This window comes from Coffea eugenioides, chromosome 8 (assembly GCF_003713205.1).
Source record: "Coffea eugenioides isolate CCC68of chromosome 8, Ceug_1.0, whole genome shotgun sequence".
In the NCBI taxonomy this organism is placed as follows: domain Eukaryota; kingdom Viridiplantae; phylum Streptophyta; class Magnoliopsida; order Gentianales; family Rubiaceae; genus Coffea; species Coffea eugenioides.
This window is the reverse complement of record NC_040042.1, coordinates 41,072,090-41,094,228: the sequence shown is the minus strand read 5'-3', so window position 1 is coordinate 41,094,228 and position 22,139 is coordinate 41,072,090. Positions and strand designations below refer to the sequence as shown.

The 22,139-nt window shown below is 37.4% G+C and overlaps 2 protein-coding genes across 3 annotated transcripts; one reads left to right on the top strand and one right to left on the bottom strand.

Annotated features, from left to right (window-relative positions):
* Positions 1-7,342: 7,342 nt before the first annotated feature.
* On the bottom strand, positions 7,343-7,857 carry LOC113780774 (pathogen-related protein-like). The gene is made up of 2 exons (XM_027326546.1): positions 7,612-7,857; positions 7,343-7,471 (listed from the first exon to the last, which is right to left on the bottom strand). The coding sequence occupies exons 1-2, from the start codon at positions 7,855-7,857 to the stop codon at positions 7,343-7,345; spliced, it is 375 nt and encodes a 124-aa protein (XP_027182347.1).
* A 7,716-nt stretch (positions 7,858-15,573) lies between these two features.
* On the top strand, positions 15,574-21,247 carry LOC113780942 (protein EARLY FLOWERING 3-like). 2 transcript variants are annotated; one of them, XM_027326731.1, is made up of 5 exons: positions 15,574-15,932; positions 16,074-16,414; positions 17,894-18,744; positions 19,799-19,850; positions 19,961-21,247. In XM_027326731.1, the coding sequence occupies exons 2-5, from the start codon at positions 16,199-16,201 to the stop codon at positions 20,984-20,986; spliced, it is 2,145 nt and encodes a 714-aa protein (XP_027182532.1). In that variant the 5' UTR covers positions 15,574-15,932; positions 16,074-16,198; the 3' UTR covers positions 20,987-21,247. The 2 variants fall into 2 exon arrangements, with proteins under 2 accessions (XP_027182532.1, XP_027182531.1); XM_027326730.1 differs by having other exon boundaries at positions 15,574-16,414.
* Positions 21,248-22,139: the final 892 nt, after the last annotated feature.

The following is a 22,139-nucleotide window of genomic DNA, read 5'->3' as shown; positions in this document are numbered from 1 at the left end:
TGTGAATAATCTGCTTGATCAAGCTCTTGGTGTAAAGGCTCCACACCAATAAAATTCACTACAGAAAGCTCATCTCCCACTTCTATGTTGTGCATATAATCACCCTCCGAGTGTTCTGGGTAGACCCCATTAAGATCGTCATCACTGTTTTTTGTAACCTCTGCTAGTTGGCTTTCATCCTTCTGTTGATCAAGCTGTAGAGATTCTTCAGGGTTTCGTTCGCTTAGACAATGACAGATAGTGAGTTGATTAATGCTAGGCTGCAGAACATTTTCTTGAAAATCTTGTTCAGGTTGCCGATCATCTTGAGGCTGTCCAAGTTCTTGCCTTAGACCACCTGCTGCGGCTGGTTTTTCACATTGTGCAGCTTCAGGAGGATTTTGTGGTGATGTAGTTTCATTTCCAGCAACATATGAAAGTCCCAGACAATTGATGCCACGCTGCAGAACAGTTTCTTGAAATTCTTGTTCAAGAGTGGAGAAGCAAGACTCACCAAAGAAGATAGCAAGATTAAAATCTTCAAATAAAAAATCCTTAACCTCCTCCATTTTCAACTGCACCAAAAACTTCAAGACTACTGAAGTTATGATTTTGTTGATCTTGCTTCCTTGAATTTCTTGCTGTTTATTCACAGTTGATCAATATCTACAGCTATTGTGCTTGTGTTTGGATGATAATGGGCGCAATGAACATTAGCTTGATGAGGTTCTAGTGATTGCATGTAATGCCTGATACTATCATACTTATAGGCTTTGGCATGTATACTTTTGCAAATGAAGTGAATGGTAAATTGAATCAAGCAGTTAAATTTCGACTTTGGCTTCTGAATGTACCCTTTAATTTCGTTAGTTTGATAAATAAGGCAAAAATAAATATTCCATGATAAAATTGTCGTGTGGTAAATTCCCAAACTTTTTTTTTTTTTTTGAAAAAAAAATGTTGTCTGCGAACATGACTAATTCTTTTTTAATTTTGGACTAATTCTGATAAATAAGAAAGACAAGAATGAATGCCCAAGATTAACATTGTGGCATAGTAAATTATCACATCAAAACACAATAGAACAATAATCATCTGTGATCATGATAAATGTCTTTAATTTCTCGTTCACCATGATTGGTTCAATTTTTAACTGGATAGCATACCCACTACAAAACAAATTCTCTATAAATACCACTACCCATAATCCTATTAGGACTGAAACTCAATGCAGATATCAATAAAACACAAGAAAATTTTGATTGCTGCAAATATTGATCAACTCTACAGAAAACAGCCAACATATTCAACTCAAGATAAAAACCGCCAGAATTTCCGCAGTCCTGATCTCTTTTGATCTAATTGTTAGCCCAGCAAGCTAAAACATGGAGAACCCCGTTCCATCATCAATCAAACTTCAGAAACTTTCAAAAGTTGCTGGACATGCAATAATATCTCCGGAAAACCCTCTTGAAGCTGCACAAGAGAACCATACTACCAAACAATATCATCATGCACTTGACCAAGCGGCTGCAGCAGATACTCTAAAGCGAGAATATGGAGATCATCATCAAGATGAACGAAAACCTTTGAAGCCTGTTAGCCATGATCTTCCCTGTTATTTACTTATTCAGAGGGAACAAGAATATCAGGAATCAGCCATTGGTGTTACAAGTGAATTACAGCCCGAACCACAGAAAGATGATGGCCAAACAGACCTTATGATTAAAATCAGTGAAGAAGACCTTCATAGTCCAGCAGCATCATTGACCGGTGGTTTTATGTATACTGACAATGACGTAGAAGACCCTTTTGTGGTGAACTCCATTGGTGTGGAACCATTGCACCAAAATCTTGAAGATTTAAATCATCATCACGTTAACGGGGTTCAATCCGATACTGCATTCTACAACTTGGGAAAACCAGGAGATGATGCAGACTTATTACTGTTGTTTGGCCGCTTATCCTTGTCGTGATTCAGGTATCAAGTTGGATTATTAATTATTAACAGCATTTCAAGTGCTTTTATGATTTATCTATCTTCTTGTTTGAAAATAAAGCTTCAAGAAATGCCAGAGTCATTCTTTCCTGGAATCTGAATGGTGCAAGTATGAACTTAATCCTTGAAAAGAACGAAACTTTTGTTGATCATATGAAATTTTGTAAGATTGAGCAAAAAAACAGCATGACTTCCTGTTAAAATTGCTGGAAAATGGATACTCATCTGGGTAAATAAAGTCAAGATAGTACTTCTCTGTTGTCTTGATTAAATGAAGGCTTAAATCTTGATATCTTCACTGTGTTGGCTTGCATCTCTCAATTAGTTTGTAAAATATTACTTAAAGTTGTCATGTAAGAACATGTAAGATTTAACAGAAATTTAAAACAGAGTATACAATAGATAAATAAGTACGAATAAAACATAAAACGAACTTCCTTGGCAGGGGATATTTATTCAGTTATCGTGGATATGGAGAAGACTGCAGAGGGCTCTATTACGCATTCTTGTATGGAATACTACTTATCTGGAAAAGATGAGATGGATAAGGAAGATATCTTTTCTGTGCAAGTGAGAAAACATAAATTACTTATATTTAGATAAGTAATAGTTGATTTAATCATCAAAAGAAGTTTTGAGTCCTTTCCCTCAGTATCTGTCAGTTTCTTAAGCTTCTTTCTTTTGCCAGATTTTGGTTTTACCAACAAATTTCTGCTTGATTTGAAGATTGAAGAGGAGGAGATCAGTGCCAACACATGGTCCTCCGGGAGACAAATTCAGGACATGATTTCACAACTTCTATTCTGCCTTGCGTGAAAAAAATTCCTGCAAATGCACCAGGATTTTGCACAATTTTTAGCAGCAACAATGATTTCTGATTTTTGCTATCTTTCATTTTACTTTTTCTTCAAACTCTCTTGCCTTTCACTCTTTCCCGAAATTTGTAGTTGGTGCCCTCTTTTATTTCTGTTACTGGTAAGGAGCTGACTTCTTTCCATTTATTCTTGTTATGATTAACTTTGTGCTTATTTTGATCTAGGCGGTATGTTATGATGCCATGTAATTAATAAGCCCAGAAAGGCAAAAATGAAATTTCTTGTAAGCAATTGCAGCTGAACAAAACTAAAGACAACAAAGACGGTCATCTATCTTCTCAGTTCAGTGAACTAAGATGGAAAACATGAACATTAGGACCAACTGAATCATTAAGACATTGAACTCCAGCAACTTTTAAGCAAAATATATCAGACATGTTTACCCCGTCTGACATTATCATGCTTCACTTTGAATCGAGAAAAGACTTATCAAAACAAAACAGCCTTCCAAAAATATGAACAAGAGGGAAAAAAATTCAGAACTTGAATAGTGCCTCTATCAGAATTATTCTATGATTTCTGGTCCAAGCTGAGAAAACCTGCGAAAAGAAAAAATGGTGAGAAATTAGGAAGGGCAACTCACAGATCTGTCTAATAACTATAGAACAAGAAATAATGAGAGCACAAATCTAGCCATAGTTTAATGTCAACAAAAAGTTCATCACTCACACCCACTATGGAAACTGGCTTCAAGACGAATTAAATCACTGTAGCATGACATTGCCCCTGAGGATGGAAACTGTATGGTAAGCACAAAGGTAATGACATAAAGTAACACAAAATAGTAAACAGAATTCCCATACTTACATTTATAACTATCAATGCTATGGTGGACTCCCACATATAGTTTGATGCGCAATGGAATCCTGGAAGCCAGGCCAGCCCTGATCTTATACTTCTCTGCCAAATGGGAAACAGCATAGTGATAGAATAAACGGTCCACTGGTGCATTTGAGGGCGTAGAGTCCCTGCCAATGGCCAAGCACTTTCTCGTGTACCTGTTGGAACTTAAAGGAATTAAGCATGTTATGAAGAAGGAAAACTAGAAACAAGAAAGGTGATGGATCTGGATGAGGGATATATTTACCTTCTCCTGATAGTGAAGGACTGTTTGCTCGGACAGCAAGTGGGATAACTGGGGGATGATCTCTGGGCAGATAGTAAGGTACAAGTAATCCATCACATTTATCTTCATGAGCATAATTCTTCAAAATTTGTTGGGACTTCTTGAGTTCTCTTGTTCTGAAGTTGTATGAAAAGATATTCTTTTTCACCCTGAGAAGCACAAATCAGCCTTTTGACCGAATGCTAAAATTCTTCCATCAAAAAGAGATCCGGGCAATTGTTCAACAATCCAATAGTTATGAATCCAGAAACGGCTTTGATAATCCTTAAGCATCCAAATTGAGAAACAAGAATCCCCTGTCACTCGAGTGTATACCAGCCATGGTTCAAAGTCGCGGTCGTGGCCCGGAACGTGCCACATCAGTCTTGGCATATCAGTCGCGGTCTCGATGAGACGCAAATTTTAAAGCATTTAATATTCTAAAAATTATTAATAATATAAAAAAAGAATGCTAAACAAAAATAATAAAAAAATAGCAAAAGAAAATTTGTAAATTGTACTATTTTTAAAGATTAATACATCACAAAATGTACTATTTTTAAAGATTAATACATCACAAATGTACTATTTTTAAAAATATAAATGATTAATACATCACAAAATAATTAAAGGTATATGAAAAAAATACAGCAAGTAGTTTCTGACATTTTATAATAGTAATAATTTATTTCTATTATATTAGTAAGTTAAACATTTAATCTATAATGTAAACCTGCAACAATGATCATTTATTAATGTTTTGCAGAAAGCTGGAATCTTCGAAAGTATCCATTTATTATAGTGCAACTAATTAAAGAGTAGGATCCAAATCACAGATATGAATGCAACTTTGCAAATTTCTCCCTCAAAAAATAGAGCGAAACTTGACCAAAAAAGATGTTAAACTTAACAAATTGCAGCATATCTGATGAACAAAAGATATAGGAAAATGAACAAAACCAACAATAAAGACAAATGTCATATACATTCGTGAACATGTACCTTTCGGAGTGGAATCAACACAAAAAGACTAATGAAACTAATTGCATAGAGATAACCGGTCATCCAACCAATCCCAGGTTCCTTGTAGCTGCCCGGTCTAACACCTCTGGCCGATATTGTCCCACAATTAGCCGCCCCGTGGGGCCGTGAGTTTTGTTCCTGGCGGTGCTAAACAACACAACAGGCTAATACCTCACCAAAAGGCCTCGATCAGGTGGGGGACACCATAACAGGTTATTAAAGCGGCCAGGACTCTCCTCCCTAGCCAATGTGGGATCATTACACCCGGAGGATTTCCCGCAATGCTTACTCCTGCCTGCTCATATGTCTTCTTAGTTAGAGCTAACAGATAAGAACCAAATCCGCCTGAAAGTTCGAAAACAAAGCAAAAGAGCTTAGAGAATCAGACAGTACTAAGAAAAGAAAAGTAAAGTGAAGGTACATATACTTGAACCAAGTTGGAATAATATAAACACATCTTTTCACGTGATCAATACTGTGGCAAATTTGTTTCTATTTCCCAATGAATGATTGCGATATTGACTTCTCCTTCTCGTCTGTTGGGATCTAGCTGTAGTTTTTACTCCAACGGTCGATATAATTGAGCTGCGGTCCTAGTGCTTTTCCCAATTATGTCTGGTGTTTCGGATGAGTTTGTCCTAATTATGTCTCGTAATAGAATATGGAACCACTATGATTAATCTAAAGAAGGCCCCACCAAGTCTTTTATAACGTGCCCATCACTCGCATCTCTTTCTCTATATGAAGGAGCATCAGTACTAGCATACTTGACAGGGGAGGGGTCCCCCGCCCCAACCCCGCCCCGTTGCCATCCCTAACAAGGAATATGAGACAGCTTTGTTTATTGTTTGGGAATCCAACTTTGGAAGATGTCTTTAGCCCACTAGACCAACCTAATCAATTTGCACTGCTGCAACAGGACAACATTAATCAAGAAGCAGAAGTAGGATTAAATGGCTTTACTGATGCATTTCTGCTTGACAGCCCAACTTCAGAGGTCCACCTTCGTCTACAAAATCACCCTGTGGAACCTGTAACCCAAGAAGAAGAACATAATGAAGTTGAGGTAGTCTGGGATGGCTCTGTTAACGGCATCTAGTTTGAGAATCCAAGTTTGGAGAATGTTACTAGTCCAATAGTTCAACCTAATCACCCTACAATACAGCAACAAGATACTAATTAAGAACCTAGAGTAGGAGTGGATAGCTTGACTAACCAAGAACCTAAAGTAGGAGGGAATAAATTTACTGATGGCTTTCTGCTTGAGAACCCAAATTTGGAGGTGTCTCTTGGCCTATTGGATCAACCAGGTCTCGATGCACCTGAACAAGAAGATGATAAAGTTGAAGCAGGCCAGTAGGGATACGTTGAAAACATCAGGTTTCAGGTGTGACAGCCCCACCTTCCCCTAAGGCGAACCAAAGAGGTTAGCGGACTGCCTGCCCAGCTCTCGCCAGGACTAACGAGCAGTAACACGCGATCTAAAACGTTTCGGGCTGTGTTTTCAGGCTCGGACCGGACCGGCCGGTTGAACCGGTCGAACCGGAAACCGGCCAGGCATCCGGTCCGAGTTAGTTAAGAAACTCGGGTATTAAAAACTCGGTCATAAACCGGGTTTGACCGGTGAACCGGATAAGTTGATCAACCCCGATTTTTTTTTTAAACCTTTTTCGGTGATTTTTTTTCAGTCAAAATTTTTGACTGACCGACGAAATTAAAAAAACTCTTGGCTTGGGTCAGCTCCTCTGCTTTTGTTTCCGTCGTCTTCTTTCTTTCTTCTCAGATCCAATAACCCTAAATCTAAAAGCCTTCACCGTTGTCAATTGAGATTTTCCAATTAATGGACATGTGTGTCTGTTAATTGGAAAGCGCCTGTGAAGGAAAGCGTCTGAAATTTATGCATTTTACTTCAGTCGGCAGTCGCTACTCAGGGGCAAATTCGTGCGGCTTGTTGAGTAAGAGAGACCACCTTCAGTGGCGGCTGGTGAATTAGTTCAGTTGAGGGCCTTGAGGCAAAGACACACAATTTCTGGTTTGAGGTAGGTACTCCTTGTTCATCAACTGCCGACCCAGATTCCATTTTTTTCTTTTTCACTTTTCATAAATCTATTTCCTTTTATTTTGGTGTAAAAGTTTGTTGTTAACCTTTTTATCCTCTGCATGTATTACTTCGTTACTTGATTGTGGTTATTTTGTGAAAATTGTTGAGCTTGATTTAAATATTTAATGCTTATTTGAGAACTAAATTCAGTGTTTGATTATTTACCCAATATTCTGGCCGTTCATGATATTTAGTTTAAAAGCACTTTACTCTGATCTGACTTGAAACTCAAAGAAAAGCACTTCAGGAATGATTCAAGCTCATTTGTCTAAGTTACTCTGCTGTAGCAAAAATGGGCAGGTAGAAAGTGCCTTAATCTTATATTCATCTGATGGTTTTTCCTTCAGAAGGCCTTCAAGTAGTTGTCCAGGGTCGTAGAAGAACTGCACCTTCACAACCTTGGAGTTCTCATTCAATTGTTCCAGGACCATAATTTGAGAACAAGTCCAATTATTAGGATAGTATTAGTTGGATGAAGAAAAAAAGAGAGCAAAACTGGAAGTTGGATATATGGTATTAGCACAGGTACCTCAAAAATGCCGATCCCAGAAAATTCAACCATTTCTCTAGTTGGGGAATTTCCTTTAAAAGGACCTTCCATGAAACCCCAATGCCTGAACTTGTATACTATCACCGGCAGCCTTGAATATACGTGAAGGATCTCCAAAGCGAATCCACATGGAAATGTAGTCTTGAAAACCTTGAGAGCTGATAGTTTCTTTAGCTGGATCATAAGCCCGGAATTCCTTGGGCAATGCAGTTTGCAACAGCACATTGTAGCCTCCCCCTAGTTTTCCATTTTCTTCTATGGTTAGAGGTTTACTTCCCGAAAATTCATCAGTTGCAAAACTACGAGTCTTACTAAAAGTGTTTTTTTATAAACTCTTGCAATTCCAATTGGGTCTGTGCACTTGAGATTAGAGGTTCAAATGTTCGATTTGGTAGGTAAATATATGTATTTTTTTCACTATGAATCAAATTGGAAATCTTCTGGTTGAAGTTTCATAGTAAGATGGGATCTCAAGGGTAACATTATGAGCTTAGCTTTTCTGAGATGTTGACAGGCACTTCTTTGTTCAGTTATGCTAGAAATCACGCCCACGCACAGATTTTTGTTATGTGGGTTCCAGAAACTGCATTATTCCTGCTTGCCACTTTTGAATTGGGGACAGATTTATGTAATAGTGATACGTTGAGCTGGATCTGGGCAACAAACTTTTTTTTTCCGTCTTTCACATGGGGGTCCAAGTGATAATTGATACCTTAAAACAATCTTGGATGTGGGATTTAGTCACATAGAGAGGAAAAATTTTGTTACACTTCTACTGCCGAGGACTTTATGCATGGCCACTTTGTTCATCCCAAGTATTCTGTTTTACATTATCATCAATTAATGATGGTCCTACTTTCATGATATCCCTCTTCTGACCAGAGTTTTCCTTTCGTTGATAACTGTTTTAGTATTATATGTACCTTTTACACTATTTGTTAGTAGTATTTATAGTATTATATGTGGTTATTGTTCCCACAAATTGTGTGAGTCGATTATAAAGGAAAGTTTGTCTTTGAATGCTTTATAATGCTCAAGGGCAGTTTGAGCATGCTTGCTACTAACTCTTAGGATTCTTTTATTTGAAGTGGGATTTTTGTCACAAGATGGCTGTGCATATATGGATTCTTTTTTTTTTTTGTACAGATCATGATAACTATGTTAATTTTAACTTTACAATGTATTTTCATGTGTAATAATCATGTAAGTTTAAATTTGCTAACTTTATTTAAGTTTCTTTTTAATTTGTGTCTATTTTTGAATATTTTTATTTATGAGTATTTAAATGATTTTTAGATAAGAAAGACACAAATATTGTGCAACTTGATGATGAGGATGATCTTGATGATATCGACTTCGAAAGTTATGAAATTGGAGATAAGAATGATGAAGATGAAGAATGGCTTAGATAGTTCTTTGGAACATGTTTTATTTAGATTGATATTTATCAAGCATTTGAACATGAACTTGTTACCTTATTTGGATGGCTATTTGTTAAGGATTAATCATGTATGGGATTTCTATTTTATAAATTTTGTGAGTTTGGATGAATTTGGTGAATTGTTTGATGAATTGGATATAAATTTAGATGATTGGGTTCTTTGGTTATAGTTTGTAAATTTGATTTGCAGGTGTGTGTATATATATATATATATGACGTATATATGACGTCATCCGAGTCGACCCCCTATCGACCTCGGTCGAACCCATTGACCCCTGACCCCTGATCTCGACCGAGTCGAGTCCCGGTTCGATTCTGAAAATATAGGTTTCGGGAAAGTAAAAGCGCGCTCGAACAAGCCACAAGAACCAAAATAATAAAAATAATAAAAACAATGAAAACAATGAATAATGCCTGGAACAGGGGAATCCGAAATCCCACCAAACATTAATACATTGCAATTCAACATTTAAAACCAAATCGGCATGTCAAAAGCTATTCATCATGGATACACATGTTTGGTTTGCCAATCAAAAGATGAACCCAATACACATTAGGGTTTCATGCAAAGAGCTATTCAAAATAGACATATACATGGCTCAATTTGGCAACCAACAAGTATGATCTTCCAAAAGTGATCATTTTCCTGTAAGGAAAACAAATGGAACGGGGTGAGTTAAAGCTCAGTGAGCAACTATCACATATTCAACAAAGATCACTTAAGTATAATCGTTCATTTCAAGTATGTAAATAAGAAGCAAAACAAATCGGTAAAAGGATACGGACGGCTCTCAAGAGCCCATTTCCACGCTTACATTCTTGATCCAACTTCATTGACCCTCCGTCAATGTTAAAAGTACCAAACCGTAGACCTCACTTCACTTCCATTCCTTCCACCCAACATACCCCAACCGGGCCCGCACTCCAAGCAGTAGCTTTAGGTGATACTCGAGTACACCGGAACCAAGGGTCTCATTACCACAAGATTCCCATTTCAGTCCCCGTGGCTAGTCACTTTTCACGACCAAGCCCTCGCTGGCTCGATTCAAGTGACTACCAACGGAGTCGAGCTCAGTAATACAATAGGGCCGTTGGATACTCGTCCAACCGACACCCAAACAATTGTCCATGAATGGAATCCAATAACTCATATAGCAAGTACAGTAATACAGTGAAACGGTAAACAGTCATTCACAGGAATAAAAGGAATGAGGGCGGTCAAGTACACCCTCACCCTAATCATTTCCAATAGCCAAACAAGCCTTCAAGGCACCACAATCACATATAGCAAAGCCACATTATAAACATCCAAGTGAGTAGTATACTCACCACTCACGTAGGTGAGGTTTCATGCACCGCCGTCCAAAGTACGTCGTGCACTAACGTCACGCCCTAGAACATGTAAACAAATACCATGAGACTCGATAACGAGTCATAAACCCATGTCAATCACAACCCCAATAGGGTTTCATATGCATATATAGGCATTATAGCAAACCAGAAAATTCAGCAATGCACTAACTTGACCTTAACAAAAAAATAGTTTTCGTCCCCCTTTTTGCGGTAATGGCACAAAATGCGCTACGCTTATCGGATGAGGGTGTAAGACCCACCATCTCGAAGCTAAAAGACAGGGCTACAACAATGTAGAAGGCCACTCAGTCCAAATCCTAGCACAACTAGGTCAAAAATGCAGAAAACCAAACCAGAACCGTAATTGCAGGTTTACAAATCACACTATGCTGTAATTAGTCCAACTCAGTCTATACAGGTCCAAATGCATTGATTCCAAAGGCATGCGGTAGCTAAGACATCAAGCTACATTTCATCAGAAGACACCAACATCCAAATCCAAAGCAATTCCAGTCAAAACAGACGATTACAAGCGCAGTTCGCATATTCTGATCAACCCAGAACAGCAACAGTAAAATCGACATATCTCATTCTACACTACTTCAAATGCCCTGAAATTACACAGGCACCTCAAACACATCAATACCTACAACTTTCATGTTTTAACCAAAGGCCAATTCGGCCTCTAACCATATGATACAAAACCGGACAGAAAAGGGGGTTATGAAACCCTAACTTCCTCAAATTCCTTCCAAACCCAAAATTGGTTGCAATTATCAATCATTTACATCCACTAGAGTCATAACCCCTCATTACCAACCATCATAAATAACCACAACACCATGATCACATTAAACCAGAAAATTCCTCAAAAAAATAAAAACTTCACCAATTCATCTCAAACCAAGAAATAAATCACAAATTTCAACACTTTAGCCACCACTATGCACAAATTAAACATCATTAAGTGTAGGAGGATATTCAATCACCACTTACCAAGTAAACAAGAGAGAGGGAGTTGTAGAACACCTTAGCTTCCTTAAAAACTTCACCAAACAACTTACTAGCACCTAATGGAAGGATTTTATGGAGTAGAATCTAGTTTATGTGATTGTTTTTGGAAGATTGAGCTAAATGGAAGCTAAAATGGTGAAGAGTTTCTTCCTTCTTTGCTCAAGAGAGATCCGGCCACCAAGGAGTAAGAAATGGTGATTTTTGTGGTAATTTTAAGATATTTAACCAATTGGTCAAAAGGTCAAAAAAAAAGAATAGTAAGTCATAAGTCACCATCAACCTCATAGTGACACATGTCACCACTTTAAATGCAATCCTATCCTTCTTTCCCCCTCTCACATCAATCACTTCACATTCTCTACTTATCTCTTAACACCCGATAAATTTCACACAGTATCCGGAACTTAACCTTATTGGCCGAATTTTTTCGAACTTTTCGCACTAGTGGGTCCCACGTCCTTAATCTATCCGTAATTTTTCAAAAACTACCCAATGCTAGAAAAATCATCTAAAAACTATAATTACCCATAAAATTCACCAAGAAATTTTTTCTAAGCCAGAAAATGCAGAAAACATGCAATTAAAGGGGAAAACCCCTAGGAAAAAATATTAGGGAATTACGGGTTCTCACATCAGGGCCCAACTTTGAAGGATCTTCTTGGCACATAGAACACATATGTTGAACATGCAACAAGAAATGCATCTTCCTTGAATTCTTTTCAAAAAAAAATCTAAGAAAGCTAAATAAGGAGAAAGCTAAAAAATCTAAGAAAGCTAAAAAATCAGTGATTTTCTAGCCATTGGACCTTTACATGATCAAAGTCTTGAAGAATATCACACAGCCTTTGACTCAAATTGATGATCTATTCATCCATAACTTTGGATATCAAGTAGGGAAGATGGCAGGATGAGATTCTGTTAACCATTCTATTGCATTTCTATTGATCTTGATTCTTAATTCAAATGAAGAAACCAGTGTATCTGTTCATTTCATGCTTTTCCTTGTTCCATTGTCATTTTCTCAATATTAATTCTTGATTAAGATGACCATCCAAACATCGTTTGTCCATTTGTTTCTCAATCAAAATTATTAGATTTCTTTTATGTCTTGCCTTTCTTCAATTATTCATTCTTGTTATCTGCATGAGGTCGACTCCTTGTGTACGACTATTCGTGTTAATTTGTTACAATAAAGGCATTGGGCAGAATGCTTTCCTTTCAACCAGGCATGCACCCATGTGTACCTTGTTAAACACAATAGAAAGCTGTTAAAATTAGAAGAAGAGCTAAAGCTGTAAAAGTTCTCCTCTAGTGTTGATGCTAAATTAGTGAACTGTATAATTAGTATTTAGTATGAATTCACCTTAATTGGACTCAGTCCAGTTCATTTTTTTTCCTCTTCTTATCTTTTTTCTATATTTTCCTGTCTAGGAAACTATTAGTATTAATTTATAACAATAGCTAAGTATGAAGTAGCCAATAAATTTTCTTCCTGGCTCTCACTTAGACTGACAGTACATTTTCTTGAAAGCTATTATTCAACATTAATTTGAAATATTTTGCTCAACAAAGATTTGGGCCAATGCAGTTGAGGTCTGGTACGGTTCGGTCGGATTATTATGCTTTTTACATTATTTGATGTACAATTATATTGTATTATTGTATTCGGGATAAAAGTGGTATATATAAATAAAGGATTAATCTTTCCTATACTGACAGTGTATACACAATCAGCGTTAGATGAATGACAACTATGCAAAATTTGAATTTGAAATTTAACTTTTACACACATGTCATGAATCCAACGATGATAGTGTATACGCCATCAATGTAGCAAAGATTTACTCATAAATAAAATATTTGACATATATTCAGTAAAATATTATGATATATTTGTATACTAAAAATTTAAACATGTACAATGATTGGACTGAATCGTAGAAAACACAATTGTACTCAATCCGTGTCATAAAACACTAACCAATATATGGACTAAACGATAACAAAGCAAGCGATGAACTTGGACTGGCAAAGTGGTACGCACCCTTACAGAAGGTCCTGGCCAAGTATTGATTTTATTTCATGGCCTGTATGCATTATATGCTTTCCTTAATAAAAGAATAAGTACAACAGAGAAATTGTGGACCTAACAATAACATTCAATATTGGATGAAGTAACACTAGTCGTTAAACTTACACGTGTGTTACTGTATTCTTCAAAATAAGGGGAGCGTAACTTCATAAATCGTAAGACCAAAACTCGTGGTTAGAGAAGGCAAAGTGTGTGCCACTGGGGTGGTTCGTCGACCCAATTACATATCAAGTAACATTAACAGTCATGCTTCTATATTCCAAGATAAACCAAAAGTACTCGTATTACTGCTCACTTCCTAATCCAAAATCTTTTCTTGAATGGATTTTGACTTACTAAGAGTCTACAAGACAAAGACAGAATGGTAACTATTACCATTTCCACCTAACCATACTTGAATTATTACATTTCACATTAAAGGAGATTCTACAATGACTATATTTTACCTATATATCATACTTGAATTAGTACATTTTACCTATGGATTAATCTTATATATACTATCACGGTTAGATAGATGACACACGTGTAAAATTTAAAGTTGAAATCCAAGTAAATTAGATATGCTTCTATCTTCCAAGTAAATTTAAACAAAAAACACTACCTGAATCACAAGTACTTATTAGTTAATCCAAAATCTCTTCTTCCATGAATCTTGATTTACTACGAGACAAAAACTAAATCATAACTATTACCGTTGCCAAGTTAATCATACTCAAAGTAGTACAAACCTCCAGCTCTTGGGCTAGCGCACGTTCACAATGTTCTCTTATTAATATTATTTTTTGTTACATGAAAAATTAGGCACGTTTCTTTTATGTTATCAGATGTTATTTCTTATCCTTTCCAACGTACACTTTCTGATGCCTATAAATAGCAGCTATTCCCACTTTAAAAAATATACCAAAAGCTGACAGTAGAGACTTTCTTGCCAGCTTTCCTCTTCTTCTTCTTCTTCCACTCTGTTGGATTTACGCAACATTTGCTAGTTCTGATCCTTTTTATTTATAACAAGAAAAAGGTTTGTTTAATCTTGGAGAAACATTTCAACCTCTTGAAATAGTTTCTTAAGACAGTGCTATTAAGTACGACTCAAACTATATTTTATTAGCTTTAGTAATGGGGAAGGGAATTAAGGCTCTTCCCCTCTACTTGGTCGGGGGATCAATCCCTTGGCCAAGCAGTTGGGGTGGGAGGGAATTGGAGAGAGGGAGAGGGATAAAAAAAAAATACTCGAATAGATATGCTTCTATCTATATAGCTTAATGAATGCCCAAACACTTGTTAGGAGACTGTTAGAGTCCTTTCTCCAATTAGATATGCTTCTATCTTCCAAGTAAATTTAAAAAAAAAAAAAAAAAAACTTGAGTCACTTGTACTTAATCCAAAATCTCTTCTTCCATGGATTTTGATTTACAACAAGACAAAAACTGAATTGTAACTATTAACCACTAGCTTTTGAGCTCGTGGCGAGGAGAAGGGAATTAAGACCTTCCCTTAGACAAGAGATTGATCCTTTGGCCAAGCAATTTGGGTGAGAGGGAATCGGGGGATAAAGAAAAAAAATACTTGAATTAGTAAATCTTACATGAAATGAGATCTTCCTAAATGGTTTCCTAAAATATGCATTAATCTGTTGAACTGTATGTACAATTTTGTCCCGGTAACTAGCTCCAAAACCTTCCACTAAAGCTTTCTGGTAACTTTTGTAAGTACTTTTAAAATATTTCCTCCTTTAAAAAATGATTATATTACTTCCAACACAATCTTATTACGTGTCATAATGGGGCCTAAAAGCCCCCTAACAATTCTTAAAATAAAAAAAATCAATGGTCAATGTGCATTTTATTTTTTTTAAAGGACAATGTACATTAAAATACAAAGAAATCCAACCAATGTCCAGCCATTAATATATATTGATGCTATCTTTATATATCTTTAGGAGCTTCTAGGCCCTTTGCTAGTAGTTCTATCCGAAGATTGGGTCCACATAAGCATTGCACTTTTTTGGCACCCCCATTCACTTTTTCCCATCTCAATCCCAAGTGCCCAACTAGGCGGTACCTGTTTGTATTAGACCCCTTGATCTTTTTCATTCATTTTTTTCCCTTCCTTTTATTTCAGGAATCCCTAAAAATCAATCCCCTTTTGTCCATTTCTCGAATCTCTTTCCTTCTCACCTTTAATTTTTTTTTTCTCAGTTGATTCCTTAAAGAGTATTCTTCTTCCACAATTGAAAGTTTAGCTCAGGTTCTTTATGGCTTTCTGGGTTCGTCAGAAATGGCTTGATTTTTAGGAAAGATTCAATTTTGGAGTCTGTGGTTGGGGAACTGTGGTATTTTACATGTGGGTTTTGCTTTATATTATTTAATTTTTGGGCGTGAAGGAAGATTTTCTCAGGTGGGTTTGTTCTGGGCTTTCTGATGAGTAGTTGGATGATCAAGTTAAAGTACCGATTTTGATGCCTTAGCCTCTTAATTAGAGAATTTTTTGCAGGTGGGTTTTGGTTCTTGAGCTTAATTTGTGGAGGTATTTTTGCAGAAACGGTGATTTGTTATATCTGGGATTGAGACTTTTGTACTCTTTCTGGACGTTTTTTTCCATTGGATTCAAGCTAATTTGAAGGGGAGAGAGAGGGTGGTGGATGGTGGAGGTAGAAAGTAAAGATGAAAAGAGGGAAAGATGATGAAAAGGCTATGGGGCCTATGTTTCCAAGGCTTCATGTTAATGATACAGAGAAGGGAGGGCCAAGAGCTCCTCCAAGGAACAAGATGGCCTTATATGAACAGCTCAGTATTCCGTCCCAGAGATTTAAACATGGGGTGGTGCCTATTAACTCCAACAGCAGTGCCAATGGGATCCCTCCTGTTTCTTCAAGCCAGGTAAGATGCAGCTGAAGTTTGCTAATGCCCCTGTTCATTTTGTCGTGGAACTTGTTCCTTTCTTTTGGTTGACGTTGAATTTGGCAATAGCTACATTAATTGATAATCAAATTTTTAAAAATTGACAAAGGAGCCATCGTTTACAGTTTATTCTCTGTTTTGGTTTGTTTCATTTGTAGTTCCTTTGATAGTAAGTCTTGAAGATCAACCAAAATAAGTAATTAACTGAAGCTTAGCTTATGGTCGAATTGATGGGAAGAGGAGAAGATGGCGTTGGGGGAAAGTGAGGATGAAGACACCTTGTTATCTTGTTCGATTCTAATGTAAGGAACCAAAAAAAAAAAAAACTGTAAAGAAAGTATCCACTTAAAAATTATTGTCTTTAGATCATTAAATTTATTGAGCCCAAAATCTAAATTCGTCCTCTCAATTGGAAAGTATAGAGTTCAACTTTAGGTAATTAAGCTAACCTTTTAGTTTCTGTTGCTGCCACCCAACGGGATGCGACTTATTTTTATTTGATTTTGATGGTGATTTTTGAACATGTTTTGTTTGGATCATTAAAATTCTAGATCTAAAGCTTCACAAAACAGACCATATTCTTTTAAGGGGTTCATTCAAATAATGTTTTTGGGTAACTATGATGGCCAAACATACTTCCCCAGAGACGAATTAGCATAGGGATGCGAAGGATGCAGGTTAGTTTTCAGGACAAAGAATCAGATCTATGGTTACCCTATTAATGCTTTACGATTGGAGTCTAAAGAAAACTTCACTCAACTAGGCAAGAGCATTAGTCTTAGAAGGTTAATCAAAATGGAAGATTTGTTTCCAGTGTTCATTAAGCTGCTTTTATATCTGCAGAAAGAACCCTTTAGAAGCATATATATATTGCATATAAAGAGATGAGATTTTGCTTATGAAAAAAGAGATGAAAGTTTTGCTGATGAAAATAGTTTCATGCATAAGCTTGCCCACCCTGAGGAGCTGATGTATAGATGTTTATTTCTGAAAGTTACTCGTGCTAACTATGCTGGACTGGGTTCCTCAGATCATTAATTTGTTTCCCTAGATAACCTGTCCAGATAAAGGGACTTGGTATTGACCTCCTGTCCAGATAAAGGGCGCTGGTGGCAGGGATTTTGCGTTTTGTTGGGACAATCCAACTACATATTATGATTGTCCTGGCTAAACTAAGTAATTTTTCTCTTCTTAGATCTGATAAGATAGCAGTTAATGATAAAACTCTTTTACACAAAACCTGTAAAATTACAACCTATGATGCATTTGAGATTCTTGGTAAACTCTTTCACTTCATATATTATACCTAAGTTTTTTTTTTTTTTGTGGCACTCGACAGGAATCGCTAAATTTTTTAAGTTATTCAACTTGCTATATAGACACATTTTGAAGGGAAAGAAAGATGTCTACAAGTCTTCCAAATGACACTAACCTTTAATGGAATTGCTTGCCTTTTAGGGTAATGGACAGCAAATGGGTGCGTTTTGCTCACATCAGCTGCCTCTTCCAGGACAAGCCACTGAGAAGTCAGCTAGCAATTACTCTGATTCAAGTGCTCCATTGATGCCAGTTGAGCAGAAAAAGAAGCAAGAGGAAGATGATTTTCGGGTTCCCATCTTCATGCAGTCCAACATGGGCCAAGACCGTGGTAAAACTTATAGCAACATGGATAGAGGAAAACTTTTCTCCTCCAGTCCTGCTTATACTGAGCATTCAACGAAAATTGTGCCTGTCGCTGACAATGAGCCAAGGCAGACTGTAGATATTGGGCCCAGTGTAAGGCAAGAAGGCAGAAGTCAAAATGAGGAGAACACAAGAGAATCTATGGGTGGTAGGGAGCAGTCAATTAAATCTGTCTCCATCTCATCATCCTTAAATAAGGCTGAAGTAGGTTTGAGGCAACCCGAGACATACTTGCGTCCAGAGTCCAGAAATAACAGTGTGGACAAGTGCAGTAGGTTTTCAAATGCTGACCATAATTTATTGCAAGATCATAGGGCCGAGACACATTCCAAAAGCAGGATACCTGGTAATAATGTCTTCGATGAGCCTACAATGGGCATAAGCAATCCAAATTCTTCAGTGTCTAGGTTTGATTTTCAAGCAGAAGAGGGGAGAATTTTTGACGATACAGAGTCTTGTGAAGACAAGACTTGTAGGTCATTACCAACAGGAATTGCAGATAGGGATGACGATTCCTCTGAGACATCTATGGTGGATTCCATATCCGGGTTGGAAATATCCCCTGACGATGTTGTAGGAATAATAGGCCAGAAGCACTTTTGGAAAGCTCGTAGAGCTATTGTCAAGTAAGTTATATTACTCTGGACCTGCATGATATTTTGTGACTTCTGGGATCCTTAAATTTTTGTTCCTCTTTAATGATTTGGATCCTGGGATTCTTGGCTGCTTTTCATGTATTGGGATTTTATCGTTATATTTTTAGAACTTGCTACTTGTGTAACTTTATGGAGACAAAGCAAAGTTAATTTTAGGAGTGAACATTTTATGGCATTTGGGCAGATATGTTGTTAGTAATATTACTGCTTAGTGGAGGTTAGATTTCATGCTACGAGTTTGGGCTTCTCTCAAGATTTTGTTCGTGTAGCACACCATATAAGCATATCAGATGGGGACCATATCTTGGCTCAACTGCCCTTTTTGGATTTGGCCTTATCGGTAAGGAACATTGTCCATTTTTGTGCAAGGTGAGCTGAGTTGCTGGATGGTTCTTAAATTAGTGAGTTTCACCTTTTCAATTGGGACATTTCTGCTTCACTTTTTGAAGTTTTGATATGGGTGGCTTTCAAGCCAACGAGATTTGCTAAGGTCAATGGTGCCGTCTGTGGTGATTTGGACTTCCTTTTAAATTAATAGCTCTGGGGACTTGCTTTTTAGAGATGTTATTAGTCATTTTAGAACTGCCTTGATATTTGTGATATCATAAGAGACGGAATTTAAATTGTCACTATTGCTGTCTTAGATTAATAATTAACAATTCGGCAAGTTCTCTCATACCAAAAACGTTGGCGTCAATAGAAGTATGTTGTGTTAACGATCGCTTGTTTTTAGCTTGATGATGATTACCTTGTGTTGATGGGTAGAAAATATGTTTCAACCTTTTCAAGAAACCATCATATTCATGCATTCCATTTTTGGTCCATTGTGCGCAACAATTAATGGATGCCTTCTTGGTTTCTATATGTATTGGCCGGTTCCTAAATTTATGCCAAACTTTGGTTGGTTCTATCATCAAATTTATGATCCCTCATGGTTTTATTAGTTCTGTCATAATTTACCCACAAAATTTTCATAAATTTAATCCATTTACTCATTGTGACAATGCCCTTCTTATCATTGTAGTCAGCAGAGAGTATTTGCAGTTCAAGTGTTCGAATTGCATAGATTGATAAAGGTACAGTTACGGAGTTTCCAACTTCCATCTTAATCTCTGGTGCTTGTTTAATGTGTTACATTGATTCAATTCTTTAATAACCATGGAGCTTGATTTGACTTTTGTAATAGGTTCAAAGAATGATTGCTGGATCGCCGCATCTTTTGCTCGAGGACAGTGCATACTTGGGCAAACCAATTAAAGGCTCTGCTCCTAAGAAACTCCCAATAGATTACATTGTTAAAGCAATCCCAAATGTTTCCAAGCAGAAAAATGATTCTGAGAAGCCAAATCATAAGATTGAGTGCTCAGCTGAAAATACAGTTGGCAAGGCATCTCTTTCTTCTGTGCAGAATGGTAGTCACCTGCCAAGCCATAGACCATTCTCAGCAAATTCCCCTGCAACAGGTGACTATAGCTCGGGTTCTTGGTGTTTCCCGCAACCCCAGGAACATCAGTGGTTGATACCCGTGATGTCTCCTTCGGAAGGACTTGTTTACAAGCCTTACCCCGGGCCAGGATATATGGCCCCTGCTTGCGGGGGTTGTGGGCCCCCAGGGTCAAGCCCAATGATGGGTAACTTCTTAAATCCAGCATATGGAATTCCAGCTTCTCATCACTATCAGGCGATGGGTGGTGTTCCTCCATTTGCTGCCCCTGCTGGGCCTCAGGGATATTTCCCTCCATATGGTATGGCAGTTCTGAGTCAGGGTATCACAGGTTCAGCTGGTGAGCAAATGAATCACTTTGCTGCGCCTGGTCCCTATGGTCAATCACCACGATTGGGGCCCAATTACGACATTCAACGTCAGAACTCAAGTAATGTGCCAAACCAGAAAAGTGGAGCAATTCCAGATGCTGTGCAGTTACATTCATCCAGAGAGAGTGAATTACAAATTAGTACTGCGAGTAGTCCAAGTGAGAGAGTGCAGGGAAGTGGGAGAGGGAATGCTGCAGAAAGAGGCGATGTTCTTCCCCTTTTCCCCACGACTTCAGTTGTTGAGGCCCCTTCCGGTCATATTCAGCAGCCTCGAGAGGATTCTCACTCGGCTCGAGTGATCAAAGTCGTCCCCCATAATGGCAGATTGGCAACTGAATCTGTTGCTCGCATATTCCAGTCCATACAGGAAGAGAGGAAACAATATGATTCAGCTTAGCTGTACTTTACCACTGTTCAGGGGTTCTTTGGTTACTTTGTAGTAATACATTTTGGTTGTAATGTTTGTTAACTGATATTATTTTCTTTTCTTTTTTTAATATTTTCTTTCTTTTGGAGCACAGGTGCTCCTGTAGATATATACAAGTGTTGTATCTGAAGGCTGCATCAGATCAATATTGATTGATTGTGCGCTGTAGCAGTTGTTTTCTTTTACTCTTTGTAGGCTTTCCTAAATGTATAAATAGTTTCATATGTCTAATCCCTTGGCTGTCTTAATTTTTACTCTCTCTCTCTCCCGGATCTTTGTTCCCTTTCTCTTTTCTGTTTTTCTAACTCCCTGTCTCCTTTGTGTCAGTTCGTCTAGATTTTTGTTGATTTTCTCTCTTTTCCTCCCTGTTTTCTTGGCCTTCTATATGATGGAACGCTTATTTGTGATTGTGAGCTATGACCCTCAGATGTGAGTTGTAGTTGGTGAGCATCCTCTTCATAAAGATGCTATGGCACTATGCTAGCAGGTGAAGCAATTTGAAGCATCAAGGCATCCTACGCATTCCAGCTCGATTACTTTGTTTTAAGAAGTTCTGGTTTTTCCGGTGTTTGGGATGTCAAACTTAGGTACGTAGTGCATTCGTCTGATCTGATGGTGATTTAGTTTTTGTCGATTTTTTTATAAATCTAATTGGATCTTCTTTTAGATTAAATTAGAGTTGAAATAAGAATAGAGTAGATAAGAATCACGAGTGACAAAAAAATAAAGATGTCACCATGTTGAATAATTAATACCATGTGCCAATTGCCAACATCCAACATGACAACCCTGAACCTTGGAGCCACAAAAAAACATGGGAAAACAAGGCAAGGAGTGACGTGGGATGCTTCGCAACCAAAAAGGCCAAAAAAAAAAAAAAAGTGACTTAAGATAGGCCTTCGTTGGATTGGATTACACAAGCTAGAAACAAGTTAGACTTCCGGCTTGTGCCCTTTCGATTAACAAAAATCAAATTATGGCTTCAACATATATAGATTCCTGTGATGTTCTAGAATTGCTTCTGCCCATTGGGTATTTCTTCTTCAAAGCACCAAAATATGTGGCTAATTGACATATGCTATTGAGCCCGTTTTAATTACATTTTTAAGAGTTTCTGATAATT

What these genes read in the sequence shown, in the direction of transcription:
- LOC113780774 (XM_027326546.1), bottom strand. Translation starts at nt 7,857, where the DNA reads ATGTGCTGTTGCAAACTGCATTGCCCAAGGAATTCCGGGCTTATGATC. An exon ending in CTGGGATCGGCATTTTTGAG is followed by an intron (nt 7,472 to 7,611) that starts GTACCTGTGCTA and finishes AAGGTTGTGAAG; the next exon opens with GTGCAGTTCTTCTACGACCC.
- LOC113780942 (XM_027326731.1), top strand. Translation starts at nt 16,199, where the DNA reads ATGAAAAGAGGGAAAGATGATGAAAAGGCTATGGGGCCTATGTTTCCA. An exon ending in GCTCGTAGAGCTATTGTCAA is followed by an intron (nt 18,745 to 19,798) that starts GTAAGTTATATT and finishes TTATCATTGTAG; the next exon opens with TCAGCAGAGAGTATTTGCAG. An exon ending in AATTGCATAGATTGATAAAG is followed by an intron (nt 19,851 to 19,960) that starts GTACAGTTACGG and finishes CTTTTGTAATAG; the next exon opens with GTTCAAAGAATGATTGCTGG.